Source organism: Macaca fascicularis, chromosome 16 (assembly GCF_037993035.2).
Source record: "Macaca fascicularis isolate 582-1 chromosome 16, T2T-MFA8v1.1".
Taxonomy (NCBI): Eukaryota; Metazoa; Chordata; class Mammalia; order Primates; family Cercopithecidae; genus Macaca; species Macaca fascicularis.
The window spans coordinates 87,492,253-87,512,604 of NC_088390.1; the positions used below are offsets into that span (position 1 = coordinate 87,492,253).

The 20,352-nt window shown below is 61.3% G+C and overlaps 1 protein-coding gene across 10 annotated transcripts in view; it reads left to right on the plus strand.

Moving 5' to 3' along the window:
• Positions 1 to 20,352, plus strand: part of BAIAP2 (BAR/IMD domain containing adaptor protein 2) — a 78,067-nt gene that overhangs the window by 39,310 nt on the left and 18,405 nt on the right. For 8 of the 10 annotated variants that reach the window (XR_012426323.1, XR_010582160.2, XM_045375656.3 and 5 more), the window contains 3 exons: positions 6,874 to 6,935; positions 7,694 to 7,765; positions 8,486 to 8,623. Coding sequence is in view for 6 of the 10 variants with exons in the window: in XM_045375656.3 (XP_045231591.1) it covers positions 6,874 to 6,935; positions 7,694 to 7,765; positions 8,486 to 8,623 (272 nt within the window). In the remaining 4 variants the exon portion in view is untranslated. Of the gene's footprint in view, positions 1 to 6,873; positions 6,936 to 7,693; positions 7,766 to 8,485; positions 8,624 to 17,259; positions 17,312 to 20,352 lie in introns of those variants that run through there. The other 2 variants (XM_065532461.2, XM_074020861.1) reach the window with 1 other exon arrangement.

Below are 20,352 nucleotides of genomic sequence, written 5' to 3' on the forward strand. Positions count from 1 at the left end.
TTATTTGAAGCTGGCGGCCAGGTCTGCGCCTCTGCTTGGTCTGGGGCATCTTGTGGCCCGTCCTTGCTGCCCTCTCTCTTCCGGGACCACCCTCACCTCCCCCCTCACCCCTTTCCCTCTGCTTCCAGCCTCCCCGGCCCTCTGAGTCTCCTGGGCTCAGCAGATGACCACCCAGGGCATCCCCGGTTCCGCCTCAATCTTTGAACCGTGTGAAGCCATCAGAAGCTCAGCCACCACGTCGAGTGGGCTGCCTTCCGGTGGGCCGCTTGTCCTGCCGTGCCGTCTTCAGGGATGAGCGGTTAATCCTTCTTGTTCATCTGCTCACTAGACACAGCTGCGTCAGAGCAGTGCCTGCCTCCTTGTGGTCCTAGCCTTGTGGGGAGCTCCTGTGAGAGTGTCCTGAGTGACCCTCTCCAAGGACCCTCCCTCCATCTGCCTGTCTTGCTTTTAACCCTTTCAGTGCTATGCATATCACCACACTCCCTCTGTGTCCTTCTCCCTCAGGCAGGGGCCACTTGGAACCCTAGGGCAGCCTTTGGTGGGTCTCAATTCTTGCTCCTCCCCTCCGTGGGCACATTCGGGCCCCCGGTACTGCCCAGCCTTTGCACTGGCCAGCCCTGGGTTCTGTGTGAGGCCAGCCAGGCACTGCCACCCCTGTCCTGGCACAGAGGTTCTGCCAGGGTCTGTGCATGCTTTTGAGGGTCTGCTGAGAATTTTTTTTTTTTTTTGTAGTGGCGGTGAATAAAATACATAAGGCGGAGAAGCAGAAGCGACCGCACCCGGGTGTTCCCTCTTGTTGGTCATCCTGAGGTTTGGCGGAAACCGGCTCCTGCTCGGGTCAGGAGGCAGCGAGGCAGACGCTCCCCAGAGTACAGCCCGAGAGGCCTGGCTGCTTGGCTGGGGGCAACGCTGAGTCTCAGGTCCTGCCGGGAGGCACAGTCCTTCCAGAATCAGCCCCTGTCACCATCTGCAGCTTAACTCATCCGAGTCTTGCTTTATCTTCCCTGTGAACCAGGTCCAGCCTGAGGCAGAGAGGAGATGGCAGGTGGACACCTGGGAGGGCTCACTGAGCTCTGCCTCGCCATCAGGGGAGGCCCCATCTAGGTTGTGGAGGATGCTTGAGAGAGCCCCGACGTTCTGACCTCCCAAAACGTCAAGGGTGCTGGCAGCGGGTGAGACCCCACAGTTTGCTCTGCTCCCCGGGGCTCTGCTTGCCAGGAGACGTTTTGGCGGTAAGCAGGCGAGAGCACCTCCAGAACGCACATCAGGAAGACAGATGGTGTGCAGGTGGGGCTCAGGGCTACCATCCCCTGAAGCTGCTTCTGAAGAGCTGTTGTCGCAGCAGCTCTGTTAGAACAGGCCACACGGGAAACAGCCCGCACCTCTCAGTAGATGCCGAGAGAAACGTCTGGTGTATCCGTAGGGTGAAATTATATTCAGCCATAAAGGAGGACAGGCTGGGCGTGGCTCATACCTGTAATCCCAGCACTTTGGGAGGCCAAGATGGGGAGGATCACTTGAGGCTGGGAGTTTAGGACTCACCTGGGCAACACAGCAAGACTGTGTCTCTGTCTGGAAAAAAAAAAAGGACATTCTGTGGCTGAGCGCAGTCACTTGCACCTATAATGCCAGCACTTTGGGAGTCCACTTGATCCCAGGAGTTCAAGACTAGCCTGGGCAACATAGACCCCATGTCTACAAAAGTGTTTTAGAAATGAGCTGGGCATGGTGGCACACCCCTATAGTCCCAGCTCCTCGAGAGGCTGGGGCCAGAGGATCCCTCGAACCCAGGAGTTGGAGGCTGCAGTGAGCCATGACTGTGGCACTGCACTCCAGCCTGGTGACAGAGTGAGACTGCTGTCTCTAAAAAGACAAGAAGGAGACTCTGAGGCAGGCTACACCGTGGATGGAGCTTGAAGACATTGTGCCCAGGGAGAAAAGCCAGACACACAGGGTCCTGTATGATTGCAGTGATGTGAAGGGTTGGGAATAGGCCACTCTACAGACTGGTTCCCTGGAGCTAGGGAGCAACTGCTGGGGGCCATGGGTTTCTCTTCGGGGTGATGAAAATGTCAGGGCGGTCGGTTAGCTCAATTGCTGAGCTCATGGTGCTGATGCCACGGTCGTGGACTCAATCCCCACACCAGCCACAGTCCCAATTTCTTGGCCGGGTGCGGCGGCTCACGCCTGTAATCCCAATACTTTGGCGGGGTGGGGTGGGTGGATCACCTGAGGTCAGGAGTTTCAGACCAGTGTGGCCAACATGGTGAAACCCATCCCTACTAAAAATACTAAAATTAGCCGGGCTTGGTGGCAGGCGCCTGTAGTCCCAGCTACTCAGGAGGCTGAGGCAGGAGAATCTCTTGAACCTGGGAGGTGGAGCTTGCAGTGAGCCGAGATCGTGCCACTGTACTTCAGCCTGGGTGACAGAGAGACTGTCTCAAAAAAAAAAAAAAAAGGTAAAAATGGTGAATTTTATGTTATGTGAATTTTTCCCAATTAAAAAAAAAAAAGCCCAATGTTGGGAGGACAGATGCTTGGGCTTCCTGCCCGTCCTGAGGCTGGTGGTGCTGAGTGTGCAGGTGGCTGGGGTGCGGGTGCCGTCTCAGGTGCAAGCCAGGCACTGTGGGTGCGGGTGCCGTCTTGGGTGGGAGCCGGGCACCGTGGGTGCGGGTGCTGTCTCGGATGGGAGCCGGGCACCGTGGGTGCGGGTGCTGTCTCGGATGGGAGATGGGTGCTGTGGGTGCGGGTGCCGTCTTGGGTGCAGGTGCCATCTTTGATCTGGGTGCTTTGGGTGCGGGTGCCGTATTATGTGGGAGCCGGGTGCCGTGGGTGCAGGTGCCATCTCGGATGGGAGCTGGGCGCTCTGGGTGCAGGTGCTGTCTTGGGTGGGAGGTGGGCATTGTGGGTGCAAGTGCCATCTTGGAGCTGGGTGCTGTGGGTGCTGTGGGTGCGGGTGCTGTCTCGGGTGGGAGCTGGGCATGTATGCGGCTGTTGGTGTCATCTCGGGTGGGAGCCGGGCGTCTGCCTTCCTGAACTGCAGCCTCCACTCCTCTCTGACTGTGCTCTCCGCTGCTCCAGGCTGGCAGCAGATCTTGAGGATGCAGCCTCTGGAAGCCCTCAGGGCTCCTGAGTTTTGGGGTGTTTGACCTCCAGCCTGCTCAGCCCCGAGTCAGCCTCGAGCTGTAGGAGTGGCAGGTCCCTCTCCTGCAAAGTGGGGTGACAGTCCCATGCAGGTCGGGGTAAGACCTGCGGGGAGCGAGACCGGGCTCAGCCTTCAGGAGAGATCGAGGGCTGTCGTGGGGTCTCACCAAGCTCTGTTGGGATTCCAGAAAGGAGCTGGGGACTCAGCAGATGGAAAGGCCCCTCTCCGCCAGGTGCTCCCCCCAAGCAGAACCGACTCGAGGACAGAAAGATGCTGGCCGGGCACGCCTGGGGCCTGGGCTCTGCAGCCTCACCTGACTCAGGTGCTGTTTTCTCTGCTGGGGAGCAGGTGCCCCAGCCAGGTCCTGAGGCAGCCCTGTCCTCATCATTGCGCTCAGCCCGTCCACAGGAGGCTGGGCTCCCCAGTCAGTCAGTCCCGTGGAGCGGGTTTCAGTCTTAGCCTGGCGACCGCCCTGTCCAAGGTGGAGGTGGAGCCGGTGGGGTGAGGCCCACGGTGACCCCAGTGCGGACCAGCTGCTGCTTCACTCATGGCATCCATTGGTAGACGGTTGAAGAAAGAGAGGCCTCATTTTCAGGATGCCTGTGTGGTTTTTAGACTTTCATCCCAAAGGAAACACATCGCCCGTGACTCCCACATGTGCTCCTTTCCTGCCCTCCGGTGCTCCTTCCCCTCCTCACTCCCCAGCACCCCTAGGCAGCCCTGGGCCAGTGGTGTGAGCTGCCCAGAGCTGGTTGACCCATCAGCCTGGGTGCGACACCGCTGCACTCCCACACCTACATCCTGAGGCGTGGCCACCTGCTGTCCATCACCCCCAGCACCCCAGATCCCTGGATCCTTCCGACGGTGATGGCTCTGCCGGTCTGTTCTGGCTCACGTGCTGTGTGCCCTGGCCCACTGGCACTCAGCTTACATTTGAACCTCGTCTTTTGAGTTAAGGACCCACCTGTGCTGTGGACGAGATGTGGGCTTCCCAGTGGGTGGGTGGCATCTGATAGGTGAGGCTGCTTCGGAAGCCTGGTAGACTGTCCCCCAGCAGGGTGGGCCTGGATAAGTCTGCCTGCCACTTGGGAGGGAACGTGGAGAGATGAAGAGATGAGGGAGCCCAAGAACACAAGGCCTCACGTCTCACCCCGGGGAGGCTCTCGATGGCTCTGACCTTGCTACTCCTTCTTCAGGCCCCTGAAGGACACAGGGAACTGCAGACAAGACTTAGTTGCTCAGCAGAACTCACTACCCCTACCGGTGCCTCTCACTGCTGATCTTAGGGTCTTGGAATTCCTTAGGGGTCTGGTGCTTTACGTGGGAGCTGTGTTGGGCTGACCGTCCCTCCAGCTGGCATCAGAGCACCCCGGGGGTTAAGCGCTGGTGGCTGTACACACAGTCATACTCCCAGCAGGGGCGCCTGCAGCACCTCGGGGGTTAAGCGCTGGTTCCGGACACGTTCACACTCCATGCCCACGTGGTTTCCTGCAGCTGCTTGTAAGATGCAGTTTAAAAATTCAACGCGTGAGATGATTTTGTGCAGCCGCCGCTCGAAGCTCAGGGCGGGCACACGCCTGGTCTGTGCAGCTTTGCCTGGGCCTCCCCTGCATGCGCACCAGCTGCAGTGTGGGGCTGGGGGCTCGGGCTGGCGGGGATGCTGGGGTGCACATTTGAGTATCGCAGCCACACAGGTGGGTGGTGGTGATCGTCACCTGACCAGAACCCCCTGAGAAGCTCCACATATTTTTTTTCTTTTTGGATTCAACAGTCCCTTTTTAAAAAGATTTGCTGTTCAATGTTGTCTTCCAGATGTTCCTCTTGAATCCATTGTGTGTAGCCTTTTAAGGGAATACGTGCTTGTTATTTGGTCTTGACATTAACTTATAATTTAGGGCTGCAGAATGTGGCGAGAGCCAGGCACGGTGCTGCATGCCTTTGATCCCAGCTACTTGGGAGGCTGAGGCGGGAGGATCCCATAAGCCTAGGAGTTGGAGACCAGCCCGGGTGACATAGTGAGACCCCCATCTCTAAAAATGAAAAAAACGGAATATGGCAAGAGCCATGCACAGTTCAGCTGAGTTGTCTCGGGCCTTTTGCTTCACCTCTTTGTGAACTTGCAGGCCCCCACCCCAGGATAGGGGGCCGGCGACCTCGCAAATGCTGGGTGCTTGTGGGCACTCTGGGGCTGAGTGGGCACTGGCCAGGGCTCCTGTCCCATGTGGTGCTGATGGCGGGGGTGGGTCTCGGGCTCTGCTGATGAGTGTCAGGGCTGGGTCCTGGAACCCAGGCTGGCTGCACCTCTGTGGGGCTTCTGGCTTGCCAGCCCCATGGGCTGGTGGTGTGGACACCTGCTGGCCTTGGTGACCATGTCTCAAATGGGATCACAGCTCCGTGGGAGCTCTGGCAGAGGGAGGTGGGAAGGCCGTGCTCCTGTGTCTTCGAGGCCTCGACCCCTCAGCTCCTCTCTGCCCCCATCTTTGGTGGAAGCAGGTGGGGATGCAGCAGTGTGGTGAGGCCCTTACAGAGTGGTGGCTCAGGCCCACATCAGGGTAGCCCAGACACCTGTGCCTCTGGGGCTGCCCCCCACAGGTGGACTCGAGCCGGGTGTCGTCGATGTCCAGGCTGGAAAAGGCCTCTGATGGCCGCTCACCCCTTTGCCGCCACGACTTTGATTTCTTTTTTTTTTTTTTTTTTTGAGACGGAGTCTTGCTCTGTCGCCCAGGCTGGAGTGCAGTGGCGTGACCTCAGCTCACTGCAAGCTCCGCCTCCCGGGTTCACGCCATTCTCCTGCCTCAGTCTCCCGAGTAGCTGGGACTACAGGTGCCTGCCACCACGCCCGGCTGATTTTTAAAAATATTTTTAGTAGAGACGGGGTTTCACCTGTGTAGCCAGGATGGTCTCGATCTCCTGACCTCGTGATCCACCCGCCTTGGCCTCCCAAAGTGCCTGGATTACAGCGTGAGCCACCGCACCTGGCCTCACGATTTTGGTTTCTTAATCTGCATTTTTGCTCATGGGCCGAGGAGACATCAGTGTCCCCAAGCGCTGCCCGTGTGTCCCCAGGGCCCTCAGCGATGGCAAGGTGAGCCCAGGCCTCCGTGCACCAGGGTGGCTGCCTGGTGAGCCGATCCCATGGGGCCAGGCCTCCTCAGACCACCGTGCTCCTCTGGGGCTCAAAGCGGAGATGTTGGGTGAAGTCTCAGAGGTGCTGTGGGTCTGCAGCCTGGGTAGTGAGGCGTCTTGGAGTCAGAGCAGCCTGTGCCCAGCGCGTGCCCATGGATGTGCCCCAGAGGAGGTTTGCACGCTGTGGTGTGGGGTCTGCAGACCGTCTGCCTGGCCTGAGGTGGGAGGGTCGAAGCTCTTGGGTCTCTGCGAACGAGAGTCGGATGTGTGAAGACATATGTTTGCGCTCACTGCCACTCACTGTCACGCCTGGGGTGAGGCACACACGGGCTCTTCCTGTCTCTTGCCTTTGCAGAGACTCAAGGTCCGTCCCAAAGATGCCAGGCGTGCTGTGCATTTGAGGTCTGGAGTCCCTTGTCATTCTAGAATTTTCTGTTTCCTCTTGGTGTCCCCTCTCCACCCTCCCTTCTGGCCCTGACGCCCCTGGGGCCCTGTTGCCTGTGGTCACCGGGCTTCCCTGGGTGGCTGTCAGCCCAGAGTGGGATGATGGTGGTGACTGCGGGCACCTGACTCCCTCCCCTTCCTTCTGCCGTTCTTCCCAGGAGACGTTCTTTTCCAGATGGCGGAAGTCCACAGGCAGATCCAGAATCAGCTGGAAGAAATGGTGAGTCCCACCCCCAGCGTGGCCCTGCGAGGAGGGGCAGGTGCAGTGGGAGAGCTGGTGCCGGAACAGTCCGAGCTGTCCAGCCACACTCAGAGGCAGGGAGGGACCCTGGCTCAGGACACAAGTCATACTCCAAGGAGGACGTCGGAGAAAAGGGCATGGGCCAGACCGGGGCCGCATGCTTCGCTGCCACCACAGCCGGCCACGACACGCTGGGCTCCAGGGAGAGTCCTGGTCGCAGCCCCAGCCAGACCCCACTCCTGCAGCTCACAAGGCAGCCAGGCAGACTTCCCCGGCCTCTCCGACTATAGGCAGAGGCAGACCCCGGACAACCAGAGCACGTTGCTGGCGGTTGGTTTGCGGCATCCTGTCTAAAGCCAGGGGTCTGACCCTGGTTTCAATTCGGGTTCATGGACCCTGCGACCTCTCGGCCTGTGTTGCAGTGATCCCTGGCATGGGACAGCAGAGGAAGCAGGGGACAGCTGTTTCTGTTGCCCTTGTGAGAAACGGAGCCCTTATGGCTGTCAGAGGCGAGATTGTCCCACGTTCCAGACTCCTGTTCAGCACTTGCTCCTGCAGTCCCCTGGCTCCATAGGGCGCACCTGGCCATGCAGTGCCATGGCCCGTCAGTCAGGGGGAGGGGCTCCTACACAGCCGGGACACCCGGGGTCTCGTGACCGTCCGCCCTGGCCCTGCCCCCCTCCTGTTCTGCGTCCATGTGTTGGAGCTGACGGCTGATGTTTTCTCTCCATGTCCAGCTGAAGTCTTTTCACAACGAGCTGCTCACGCAGCTGGAGCAGAAGGTGGAGCTGGACTCCAGGTACCTGAGTGTAAGTGCACCCTGGCCGTGCCTGCTGGGGCCCTGTGCCTGGGCTCCAGCTCTCCTGAATGCCTGTCGCTCCTTCCCTCGGCCTGAAGGCTTCCCACTTCCCCTGAGCTCCCTGTCCGCGTGGGCCCCAGCTCTGACTTCATTGTCCATTTGGGACCGAGTGCCCCTGGTGTGCCCCAAATGCAACCTGTGGGTGAACCCATTGCCTCTGATGTCCCGTGTGCCCAGTTCATGCCTCGGCTTTGACCACTTGTGGTGAAGCTGGTGCCTGACTCTGCTGCCCGGGAATGCAGGAGCTCCTTCTTTGGCCTCTGCAGTTCCCTGGGCTCTCGGCCCGTCCTGCCTCACTGCCACTCCTGTCAGCTGGCAAGAAGGCTTGGGCCTGAGGCGCTGCTCGAGGGTTTGAGAGTCATCCCTGGCTCTCCGTGGTGGGCGGGAAGGGTGGGCCTTGGCCAGTTTTTCAAAGTCTGATTTTCATCTTCGGGGACCAGAGAGCTGCCATGGGGTGGGGTGGGGTCGGGCTGAGGGCTCAGTTGCGCTCTCCACAGCTCTGATTTGCCGCTGAGCATGCGCAGCCGGAGAGCAGGCCAGGAGGGGAGCGTCAGGGCTGCCAAGGGGACCCTGCTGCATTGGGCTCATGGGCCTTGGTTTTGTTGCCGGGGGGACCCTGCTGCACTGGGCTCATGGGCCTTGGTTTTGTGTTTTATTGTTTGACTCTCAGGCTGCGCTGAAGAAATACCAGACTGAGCAAAGGAGCAAAGGCGACGCCCTGGATAAGTGTCAGGCTGAGCTGAAAAAGCTTCGGAAGAAGAGCCAGGGCAGCAAGAATCCTCAGAAGTACTCAGACAAGGAGCTGCAGGTAGGCCTGCGACCCCCGCTGTGGTGCCTCTCGCTTCACCTTGGGACTGCTCACCCCTCAGCCCTCCTCGTCCACGGGGAGTGGACAGCAGCCCCCCAGGGGGGGATCAGACAGAGGCAGGCTGTGTGCCCCTGGTAGACCTCAGGAGCAGTGGGCCCGATGCCCCCAGGCCAGCGGGATGGTCAGCTCCACCTGTGGGGCTCTGTCCTGCTCTCTGCAGCCTTCCAGGGTCGCTGGAAGGTTCTTGGCCAAAGGAGCAGAAACCCAAATGGAGTCCTCCCACCTCTGTTCCCCCGATCCCTGCCTAGGAGTCAGGTTCCAGTCTGTTCCTCTAAGGAGTCAGGTCCCGGTCTGTTCCTCTAAGGAGTCGGGTCCCGGTCTGTTCCTCGAAGGAGTCAGGTCCCGGTCTGTTCCTCGAAGGAGTCGGGTCCCGGTCTGTTCCCCCGATCCCTGCCCAGGAGTCAGGTCCCGGTCTGTTCCTCTAAGGAGTCGGGTCCCGGTCTGTTCCTCTAAGGAGTCGGGTCCCGGTCTGTTCCTCGAAGGAGTCAGGTCCCGGTCTGTTCCTCGAAGGAGTCGGGTCCCGGTCTGTTCCTCGAAGGAGTCAGGTCCCGGTCTGTTCCTCGAAGGAGTCGGGTCCCGGTCTGTTCCCCCGATCCCTGCCCAGGAGTCAGGTCCCGGTCTGTTCCTCTAAGGAGTCGGGTCCCGGTCTGTTCCTCTAAGGAGTCGGGGCCCGGTCTGTTCCTCGAAGGAGTCAGGTCCCGGTCTGTTCCTCGAAGGAGTCGGGTCCCGGTCTGTTCCCCCGATCCCTGCCCAGGAGTCAGGTCCCGGTCTGTTCCTCTAAGGAGTCGGGTCCCGGTCTGTTCCTCTAAGGAGTCGGGTCCCGGTCTGTTCCTCGAAGGAGTCGGGTCCCGGTCTGTTCCTCTAAGGAGTCGGGGCCCGGTCTGTTCCTCGAAGGAGTCGGGTCCCGGTCTGTTCCTCGAAGCGGCTGTGGCCGCTGCCCACAGGGCTGGCTGCTCAAGGCAGGTGGTGCTTCAGGTTCCTCGAGGGAGCGGCTTCGGTGTTCTCTCTCACCGTCCCGCCAGTGTCACCGGTGCATGCTGAGTGGGCTAGGACTTAAGATGGCCTCGCCGATGACAGGCACGGCCTGATGTGTGTACACCGGAACCTGGATGGTGCCTGGCACAGGCCAGACCCAGAAACCCCTCGCCCACTTGCTGGGGTCATGGTGATACAGATGAGAAGGACACACAAAACAAGATGCCCAGTCGTTTGTAAAAGAAACAACAGGAAAACCCCTGGCCAGTCACCCAGGTAGAAGCTTCTGGGCTGCACCCTGGGGCGGGCAAGGTGTGGCTGTGGGTGAAGCCCGGGCCTCCAGGCCGCTCCCTTCCTGCTGGCAGTCAGGTTTTCAAGCCTTGGCAAGCCCCGCACACACCTGCCCGTGTGCGTGTGTCTGCGTGTGTGTGTGCCGCCATCTCCTTGATGCCAGATGCGGGTGTTCATGAATGCCTGTGGCCTCACCCTGGGAGTGGAGGCCGGTGCCTGCTCAGAGCCTGTGCCCCGCTCACTCCTTGACTGCAGGGAAGCCAGGCAGGTCTGCCCATACCCTGCAGGCCAAGCTGGAAGATTTCCAGCGTGGGGTCGCCTGGTGGAGCAGGATCGGCCCCAAAGGAGAGGACGGGACTGGGCCAGGGGCAGATGAGAAGAATAAGTGAGAGTCTGTGGAAACAGCCATATGGGGGTCCCTCGGGTGCCCACTGCTGTCTGCAGCCTCCCACTCAGGCACGCTTGGTGCACAGTTGAAGGGACGCGACTCAGGCCGTTCTCTAGGCGCCCTCCCCTCTCCAGCCACCTCCTCCTGTGTCCCCAGCCTTTGTTTCGATCCTGTTTTTCACTCCAGGTAAGCTGTGGTGGGTCTTGTGATCCTTTCTGTTTTACACTCTGGGCAGGCTGCAGTGTTGGGTCTCTCCATGATGGGCCCATCGTGGAGGCCTTAGTATTCCTGCCTGAGGCTGCCGCAGCGAGCCTTCCTCCAGCTGTTTCTGCGCACAGATCCCGAGCAGTGGGAATAGGGAGTTGAGGAGGAGAAATAGGTATTTGTTGGTAGAGCCTATGTCTATTTTTCTTTTTCCTCCCACCTTGGAGCATTTTGCATCTTTGCTTTCTGAAGACTTAAGCAGCAGACGGCGCCCCCGCGGCCTGGAGGGCCGTAGCTTCCTCCCGGCAGGCCAGGGCAGTGCAGGTGTGAGCCACCCCTGAGCACCCAGGCCGGGTGTGAGAGCGTGTCTTAGAGGGAACTTTCCTGGGAACGTCCCCGGCTTGGGGTTCTGGAGATGGGGATACTGAGGCCAGCCCACTGAGGGCTCAGCTGCCTGCTAGGGTCCAGGGACCTGAGCTCTCCTCTCCCCTTGAGGCACTGTGGGTTTTTGCTAATGGCCTTATTAAGATATAATTCACGTCACCAGCAGTTCACCATTTCGCGGGCACAGCCCAGTGGTTGAGTGTTTGCAGCTGTGCGTCCATCACTCAGTCCATTTTAGAGCACTTTCCAGTCAGCAGTCACCCCTGTGCCCCTGGCTCCACCAGTCAGCAGCCTGCCATCAGCCTCCGTGGGCTCGCCTGTTCTGGAATCCCACAGCGTCCGACCTTTGGTGCCTGGTGGCTCACGTGGCGTGGAGGGTTCTCAAGGCTGATCGTGCAGTAGCCTGCGCCAGTCTCCCCCCACCTCTTACTGTCGGGGGCCAGCGTTTCTTCCTTTTCGTGGCTCAATTGTGTTCCATCGTACGGGTACTGGAGGCTCCGCCCTGCTCGGGATGAGGGCCCTCTCCCTGGCACAGCCGGTATTGTCCTGTGGCTGGGCTCCCTGGGAGCCGGAGATCATGGCAGGGTAGCATAGGGCTGGGCAGAGGCAGAGGCTAGGGGCTTTTGGAGCCACCCCCCTCCCTCCTGCAGTCTGGAGCCAGAGGCCTGAGGCCCCCACGCAGTCATCCTGGCCCTGCCTCACCAGCTCCCTGGTTTCCAGGTGCCCTGCCTCCCTCTGCCAGGCCTCTCCCTTGAGGAGGGCCCTGACCACACACCCGGCCTCCGCCTGCCCTCTACGCTGCTCTGCCGTGGGCCCCGGGTGGTGGGATTTACTCTCGAGGCTGTGTGTGCACAGCCAGCTCCTCAGCCCGTCCCGCATGGGGGTTTGGACGACCTTCTTGCTGATGGCTGGTCCGTTTGTTTGCTGCGTGTCCTGGCACTTGGGGTCTGTTAGGGACCATGGTGGTGCCTCAGGGGCCCTGGAGGCAGGTCCCATCTGTTCGTCCCACGGGGGCTGCGAGCCACCTCCAGTGCCTCAGCGGACCCTGCGTTGACTGGCCCGAGGGTCCCCTGATTTGCAGCCACAGGGGGCTGGACCTTGCGGTGACTCAAGGGGCCTTGGCCCTGCTTCAGTGCTGTGGTCCACGGTCTGGGCAAGGGGCTGCCAGTGGGTGCCCCAGGTGCTGTGAAACATTTGATAACAGAACTAAGGTGGCAGGTGGCGGGGCTTACCCTGGGGCCCCTTGAGTGCCCTTCCATGGTAAGTCAGGTGACCCAGTTTTGGGAGTAAGCCATGGCGCCTGTTTCTCAGGTGGGGGACACCCGATGGCTGCCACAGTCGTCACGAAGCCCCCCCCTCATCCGCAGGAGGGCAGGGGAAGGGGGAGGGGGTCGTGGCCCTCCAGGCTGTCTGTGTCCTGATGGGCCAGAACCAGGAGCCCGGCAGGGTTCTGAATGAGGGCAGCGTTCCTGTCTGTGGCTGTGAGTTGCCAAGGCAGATGGTCCCCGCAGCACCTGTGAGTGGGTCTGGGCGAGGGCCGTGTGGGCGGGGAGGGCAGGCAGGGCTCCGAAGCGTGTGGTGGGTGGAGGCTGCAGTGGGTGTGAGGTAAGGTGGCCCAGCAGCTCCCCTGGAAAGGCTTCTGCTACCCGGTGCAGAGACACTTGGTGAGCCTCATCTTCCTGGCCTCCCAGGGCGCCTCCTGGGAGATGTACGAAGCTGGCCTTTCTTCCCAGGTCCCAGGCGCCCTGCTGTGGCTCCCCAGCCCTGGCTGAGTGACCTCCTTTCTCCAGAACTTGCAGCTGCTCCTCCCCACTCACCAGAGGACCTGTGGGTGGCCCCAGGCTGGCCTGTCCCCACCCGGGCACAGCCTCAAGGCCTTGGTGTCAGGCTTAGGCTTGGATCCGGCTCTGTCCCTTAACGGGTCACGTGGCCACAGCAAGCACCAAAGCTTCTCTGAGCCTCAGTTTCCCTGTTTGTGAGGGGGAATGTCCTGCCTTTCTCCGTCTTCTGAGCACTGACAGGAAGGGCTGTGGACCTAGGACAAGCTGGTGTCGACCTTCTCACGGTGCCTGCGTAGGGAGCTCTCCTGGACCGACCTCTGCCTCTGTTCCTACCCATCTACCTGACCTTCCTCTGTTAATGGGAGACGGGGCTACAACTCTTAACCACACAGGTGTTTTATTTTTGTGATTTTTCCTCAGTCACCGAGTTCCTTTGGGAAGGGCTAGGTCTCGTATTTCTTCTGCATCCCACTTGGTGCCATGCACAAACGGGTCATGCAGCAGATAGCTAGTAAGTGCTAAGTGGTTTCAAAACAACGTTTTGGGGTGGGAAGCAGAGGGAGCCACGGCCCAGTGTGCTTTCTGCTCCCTAGTGGCCTGGAAGCCCAGGAGGCCAGGCTGGGAGCCGTCAGCATGCCCGGCCCCACATCTGAGTTTGAGGGGGTGGGGGACTTGGTATGTGACTGCGCACACCCCCCACTGAGCTGCAGGGAGGCTGCTGCCACCATCCTGGGGTGAGTCCTGGGGTGAGTGCCGGGCTGCCTGGCTGGGATGTGCTGCCGGCCCCCCTGGGGTGTCTACTTTAGGGTGTAGCTGCTGGGGGCCCAGCCGTTGCACGTCCTCTCCACTTCTGAAGAGCTGGGGAGCTGGGCTGGCTGGCCCCACCCACTTGTGCAGCCCTGCCCCTCCAGTGCCCTCCACCCTGCCCTCACTTGTGTGGACCCACCACTTGGAGCAGGAGGCCCTGCCCCTCCAGTGAGCCCTACCCCCCTTATGTGGCCCCACCCCCAAACACAGGCCTCCTAGCTGGGCCTCACTCCTGGCCTGCCTGTCAAGAGCTACTGTCCTGGGGCCTAGAACGTCAGCAAGGTCCTGGTGGTCACAGGGAAAGGGCCTGTTGGAGGCACTCTTGGGGGAGAAGCAGAGGTCCCTTCACTACTGGCCTCTCCATTCCTAAAGCGGTTGGTTGCTTTCCAGCTGTTCTGCAGACCAGCCCAGTAGCTGCACCCCACGCTGGGGGCAGCCCAGGGGTGTCTACCCAGAGAGTACGGCTCATGGTGCTGCCCTGGAGATCCCTGCCTTGGTCCCTGGGCCCACCTGCACCTAGCTCTTCTAGCTGCCTCCAGTGTGTGCCCTGTGGGGTCACTGGCAACCGTAGCAGTTGTCCCCAGTCCTGAAGACCCTGGGAGAGGCAGATGTGCCCACACCACTGGGGTGTGGGGCAGGAGTCTGGCCCATTCGGGCTCCTGGGGCTGCCTTCTTGAGCAGACGGGGGGGCAGCGGGGCTGCTGGAAGTAGAAGTGACGCTGTGTAAGGGTGGCCTGAAGCCAGCGTCCAGCCAGGGGCGTGTGTAGCAGAGCAGAGGCCTCCGCGCGGTTCCCAAGCTGTCCCTGCCATAGAGGCCTTTCCCTTGGAGACTCTAGTGCCCCTGGGGAGGCCCTGCATGTCTGTCACCTGGCAGTCTAGAGCTGGCTGGGGCCTGGCTGGTGGTGCAGCCGAGTGGGCAGTGCGTGCAGGTGGAGGCTGTTTAGGGAGCTCCGAGGGCTGGACGGGTGTCCCCGTCCATGGAGGTCCCCCACCTCAGCTGCCGCTGATGAAGGGGGAGGTGGTGCTGGTGCCTGACTCTGGTCTTTGTGGGTGCAGCATGCTGTGTCGTTGTCAGATGTGGGTTCCCTCAGCGACCCAAGGGCTGGGTGTCTCGAAGTGATTGCTGGGGTCCCCGGTGGGCTCAGAAACCTGTCGCCAGCTGCACCCCACCTGAGCTGCGTGTGCGGAGCGCTGGGCTCCTGGGAGCTGTGAGGCTGCCGGGCAGCAAGGCTGGGCCCGTGGCATGTGTGAGGGGCAGCTTCATGCTCCAGGGTGCCCATGAGGCCGAGGCCCCCGATGCACACTGCCCTCTCCCACTGCCAGGCTCATCATGAGGCAGTGGCCGGGCCTGCCGCATGAGCTGAACCAGGGACACACCACACCAGGCCCTGGGGGCAGAGGTGGGGCTGCAGGGAGGGGTGGGCGGGAGGTCAGCCAGGCCCTGCCCCAGAGAGGCAGGTAGAGTGGGTTTCTCTGTCTGCCTGCCAGGGTGCCCTCGAGTGGGGCTGGGCCGGGGAGCCTCCCGTGTTCAAGAACTGCGTGTAATTGAGATGGTGTTTTGGGATTTCCATGAAAAGAAGTAATTGCAGTTATAGGTCAGGGCACCGGAGTCAGGAAGCATTTGGGACGTTTGTTAACTAGGACAGGAGAGCTTATGTAAGGGGGTATGTACAGCCTGCTGGGCCAGCGGTGCCCTCACTCCCGGGTACTGTGGTCATTGCCACGTTTGCTGGACCAGGTGCTGATAGATGTGCCCATCCGTGTGGAGGGGACGGTCTCCATAGCACACGGGACACGGTGGACACGCTGGGGCAGAGGACACCTTCTCTGTGATTTATCAGTACGTCTGCAGGGCAGGGTCACTGCTTGGTCCAGCTCCTCCTCCTCAAAACAGAGGGGTGTGGCCATCTCCACAGGGCCCGGAATGGGGCCCAGAGCAGAGCCCAGCCTGTGCCCACCCCTCAGAGGCATGGAGCAGGGCACGGGGGGCACGTCCACATGCCCCATCCTGCAGCTGGAGCTCAGGGTGGGAGGGGAGTGGCCCACCTACTCCCTGGGCTGGGCTGTGGGCACAAGGACCTGAGTGTGGGGAGGAGAGCCCCCGCCCACTGGATGCAACTTGTCCTTCCTGACCCGTGTGCACTGAGGGTGGGGCAGACCCAAGTAGTGTTGGGGCCTCAAAAGTCGGTGCTTGTGCTGGGAGTGGTGTGGGGCAGGCCAGGCCCCTGCTCAGAATCGCGCTGGGCATGGGCTCGACCCGCTGGCCCTGGGATGACCCTGCTCAGCCAGCTCTGGAGGCTTCCTCAGCAGCCTGAAGCTCCTGCTGCAGAGGAGGGCGGCGCTGCCCTGCCCACTCACCGCCTCCTGGGACTTTTCTGGGCAGAGATGCCCGGGGCTACAAGGAGAGCCAGGGTTTCTGCTGGGTCACCTTCCCCTGTTCCCTTTCTGTGATGATGGGGGAGGAGGCAGGTGAGACAGGTGCAGCCCTCGCTGGCCAGTCGTGAGTGAGGAGGGAGAGATGGCCCCGTGTTCCTGGGGATGCTGCCTCCCAGAGACCATGGGGGCTCCAGAGCACCCGCAGGATCATCCTGAGGGTCCTGGGAAGCGGCACTGGCGCTCTGCTCGCTGTAATGCAGGGGGCCAGTGGGGGGCATTGGTGCCCCCAGGATCCTCCTCCGGTGCCCCGTCTCTGGGTGTGCCAGGCCGTAGCCCGGATTGAGGTCTGAGAAAGGGGAGAGATGCGTGCTATTTAAAGGGGTGTATAATTAACACAGCAGAGACAAAGCACCCTCGTTCAGATCTTCAGAGACGATAATAGCAGGGCCAGCGATCGCCAGCGTGGAGTCTGGCGATGTGCAGGGGGGTGAAGCCCGTCCTCGTTTTAGCAAAGCTCTTCAGAGCTAAAGGCTGTTTGTGGGCAGGCCCCCCGTGAGGACAGCCGTGTAGCCGTGTTTCTCTGGAGTAACATCACTGAGGGGCCTTACCAGGAAAAGTGGGCGTGAGGAGCCAGCAGCCATGGAGCCCTCTCAGGGCTTCTACACCCGCAGCTGACGCGGAGACCCTCAGTGTCCCCGGGGCCAGGGCAGCCAGGGGTCGAGCAGTCCGCTTCCCCAAGCCTCAGGGCTGGGCCACTCGGGCATCTTAGCCCCCACTTCTCCTGCATCTTGCCACCCTTTGCTGGGTCTTGGGGACAGCTTGGTCTGTGGTCCTCCAGCCCGTTTGTGTGTCCAGCCCACCCGTGTGGACAGCAGCAGCCTGCTCTCTCCTGTGCCCATGGGCATGTGCTCACCAGACTGTCCATCCCAATAAGCAAGCTATGGGTCTGTTGGGACCTGTTGTTCCTGGGCACCCTTTGCCAATCTGCTGAAAGCTCTGGGCCTTTTTCCCAGGAAAATGGGGACCCTCAGGGCTCATGGATCCCTGATCCTGTCAAAGAGCTCCCTTCCTGAGGATCTTCCTGTAATGCCTTCCCTGGGGAGTGGAATAACCAGCTTTTCCACCTGCCACCAGGGCCGGAGGGTGCGGCTCACCCTCTGCTCAGCCCAGCCCGGGCCTTGCTCAGAGCACATGTGTTCAACGTGAGATTTGAGGGCCCTCCCGTCTCCTGAACCACCTGCCATGGCTGCCCTCCCTCCTCTGTCTGGGTACTGTGCCTGTCAGCCCGGGAGGCCTGGTCAGCGGGTTTTGAAGCAGCCACTGGCTGCAGCCAGCAGGTGGCCAGTGACCACGTGCTACTTGAGGCAGCTGATTCTCACCCCACACACCACAGCTGACCGGTCTGCAGCCGCATCCTTTCGAGTAAGTGTTGCCCATGGTGACAGCTGAAGGCCAAGAATTACGTTCTCATTCATACGCTACAGGGGACCTGGGGGGCCGCATGCGATTTTTAAGGAACGTGGGAAAGCTGCAGCAGCCGTGGCGGGTGAGGTAAACCAAAGCCGCCTTGGTTTTTTCCGGAACGCCCCTCCCCCACTCTGAGTCACCGCATGCTGTGGAGAGATGAGATGTGTTCTGATCACTTTTGTCTTCTCTGATCACGGGGCCGTTCAGCCCAGGGTGACTAAGTGGGAGCGTTCTGTGGGTCTTAAATGCTTTCAGCTGGGTGTTTCCATAGTGCTGTCGCCATGGCACCCAGCTAAGCACGCAGCTGGTGGCTCAGCGGCGGGCGGGGGCTGAAGGGGGCCGGCCACTGGGACCGCCTGTCCATGGGGCAGGCTCAGGGCCGTTGTAAATGGCCGGCCGCCAGGTTGGAGGTGCAGACCAGGCCGTGCTCTGTCCTCTGCACTTTCCACCCAGCTCGGACGTGCCCCATGCAGGGCATCCCTGTCCAGCAGCAGGTCAGAATTGGTCGGGCCCTGCAGCGCTGACCGCCACCTCCTCTCCTCCCCTCCTCCCCTCCTCCCCACCTCCCCTCCTCCCCACCTCCCCTCCCCTCCCCCCCTCCTCCCCTCCTCCCCTCCCCCCCCCTCCTCCCCTCCTCCCCTTCCCATCCCCACACCGGCCCCTTGTGTGGTGAAGCTTCTGCCTGGCCTAGATTTCCAGGATCTGCCCTGCACAGTCGTGGTCTCTATGAGGAGTTAGTGTTCTGGAAAAGGAGGTGAAGAGAGGCGGCTGTCATTCCTAGACAGAGTGGCAGCCGCGTGTCACGCACTAACTCAGGCTCCGCCATGGCCGGATGCTCATATGGGGGCTCTGAGGCAGGAGGTGTCGGCTCCCTCCGTCCCCCAGGGGCTGGCCATCCCTGCTTACAGCTCTGGGAACATCTCTCTTCTCTGTCCCCAGGGTTTGGAGGGGCCCCGCTGGAGCACCATGCAGCCGTACTTTGTCTCTCCCCCAACTTCCCCTGGGTTTCTGTTGAAATCTGTGTGCCACTCCCAGCCATTTACGGGGCTCCTTTGAGTAAGTGGAAGCCTTAAAAATAAAACACCAACTCCCTACCCAGCCAGGGAGGCTGCCAGACCCTGCTAATGAGGCCAGTACCCCTCGCTGTACTCTCCCCCGGGGGACCGAGCACGAGCGTGAGAAAGTACTGTAGCCTAAAAACCCAGAAACCGCCTGTAGGGTGGGCAGCCGTACCGGCTCCAGGGGCCTTGGTTTGGAAGGTGACGTTCTCAGGGTGAGGAGACCCAAGGGGCCCTGCGGCCTAGTTTATGCTGCTGTCCTGGGGTGACCGCTTCAAGCAGCACCTTCACTTCCCCCGAGTCCCGTTTGGACGGCAACCTGCGTGGAGGCCGTGGCTCTGGGCAGACCCCCTGGCCTGCCTTTTCTCAGTGCCTCAGTTTCTTTTGCCAGGCGTCGGATCTCCTGAGCGCTCTCTGGCCCTGAGCTCTCTGCCCACCATGCCCTCTGGGCCAGCCACTGCTAGAAAAGCCCCCAGGGAGGGTACAGAATCCTCATGATGGGGTGTGTTGGGGGTTTCTCCATGGAACCTCACATTCCTGAGGCTGCCCCACTTAAGGGGTTCTGGGCACTCTTGTGCATGAGGTTGGGGTCCAAGGCAGGCATCCCCATCACAGGCCACTCAGAGCCTGGAGGCGCACCCCAGCATCCCTGGCAGCTCCCTGGGGGAGGAGTGGGCAGGACCCTGCAGGCGGCCTGGGAACAGGCCTGGGTGTTGCTCTGAGTGATGTTGCAGGGGCATGGGCGGGTACTCATCTCCAGGCCCCTCATTGTGCACAAGCCCACCTGTTTCTTGGAGCGAGCCCTGCCCACCCAGTCCCTTTGATCCTGAAGGTCGGGAAAGGAGTCCAGCAGCCAGGCTGGAGCACAGCGGGCTCAGGTGTCCTCCTCCATAGCTGCAGCATGTGGCATCCTGGCCATGGCCACCATGCCCTCCCCAGGCCACAGGGTACCCCCGAATCAGGCTGTCCCACTCCACCCCTTCCTGGAGAAGGAGTTTCAGAGGTCACTGGAGGTTCCTGGGAGCAAGAGCAGGAAGCCCTGGTGGGTGCGTGTTGCGTAACCAGAGGAAGAGAACTTCGTGCTCCAGCTGCGGAGGTGGAAGAGGAGGAGGAGGAGGAGGAGAAGGAGAAGGAGGAGGAGGAGAAGGAGGTGGAGGAGAAAGAGGAGAAAAAGGAGAAAGTGGCGGGGGAGGCGGCGGCAGCGGCAGCGGCAGTGGGGGTGGCAGCAGAGGCCTCAGCGTGGAGCAGAGCTGGCTGGAAAGTCTGCTTAAGGCTGCCTTGCAGGGCCTCTCGCCTGTGATCAAACTTCTCGCTTCCCAAACGCCATCCCAGGTCCCATTTAGATGACCCTGTGGCCAGGCCCTGCAGCACCTCTGGGGGGTTAGGGCCTGTTGAGGGTAGCAGTAGCAAGCCCACTGTTTGGAGGGGCAGGTGGGGTTTAGTGTGGGAAAGCAAGGTGAGCTACAAGGGCAGGGGAGCGCTGGGCTCCGTGTTGGGGGATGTGGCTGGGCAGGCTCTAGCCTTGGGGACAGCACGGTCTGCTCATACTGGCCAGCAGGCAGAGCCAGTGCCCGGTGGTAGCGCTGGGACCGACCCACACCCCTCCAGGCTGAGTCTCACCCCTGTAGTGGAGGCTTGCGGGGGTAGGCAGCGAGGGAACAGGCTGCTCCGCTCCCCTCCCCGCCACCCACCTGGGCCGGCGCTGCCCACCCATGCTGAGTCAGAGCTGTGGGCGGGGCGGCCGTGAGGCTGAGTCAGGCGGGGGAGGCCGCCCCCTTGCGGAGGCCGAATCTTCTTAGGAGCCGATTCTGAACTGGCCACTCTTTGACGGGTGATCCGGTGGACGGGGGGGTCTGTGTCTTGCTGTGGAGGGTCTGCCTCAGGGGCTCAGCCCAGGGCAGGTAGGCACAGGAGGAGAGGCGAGACAGAGGAGAGCTG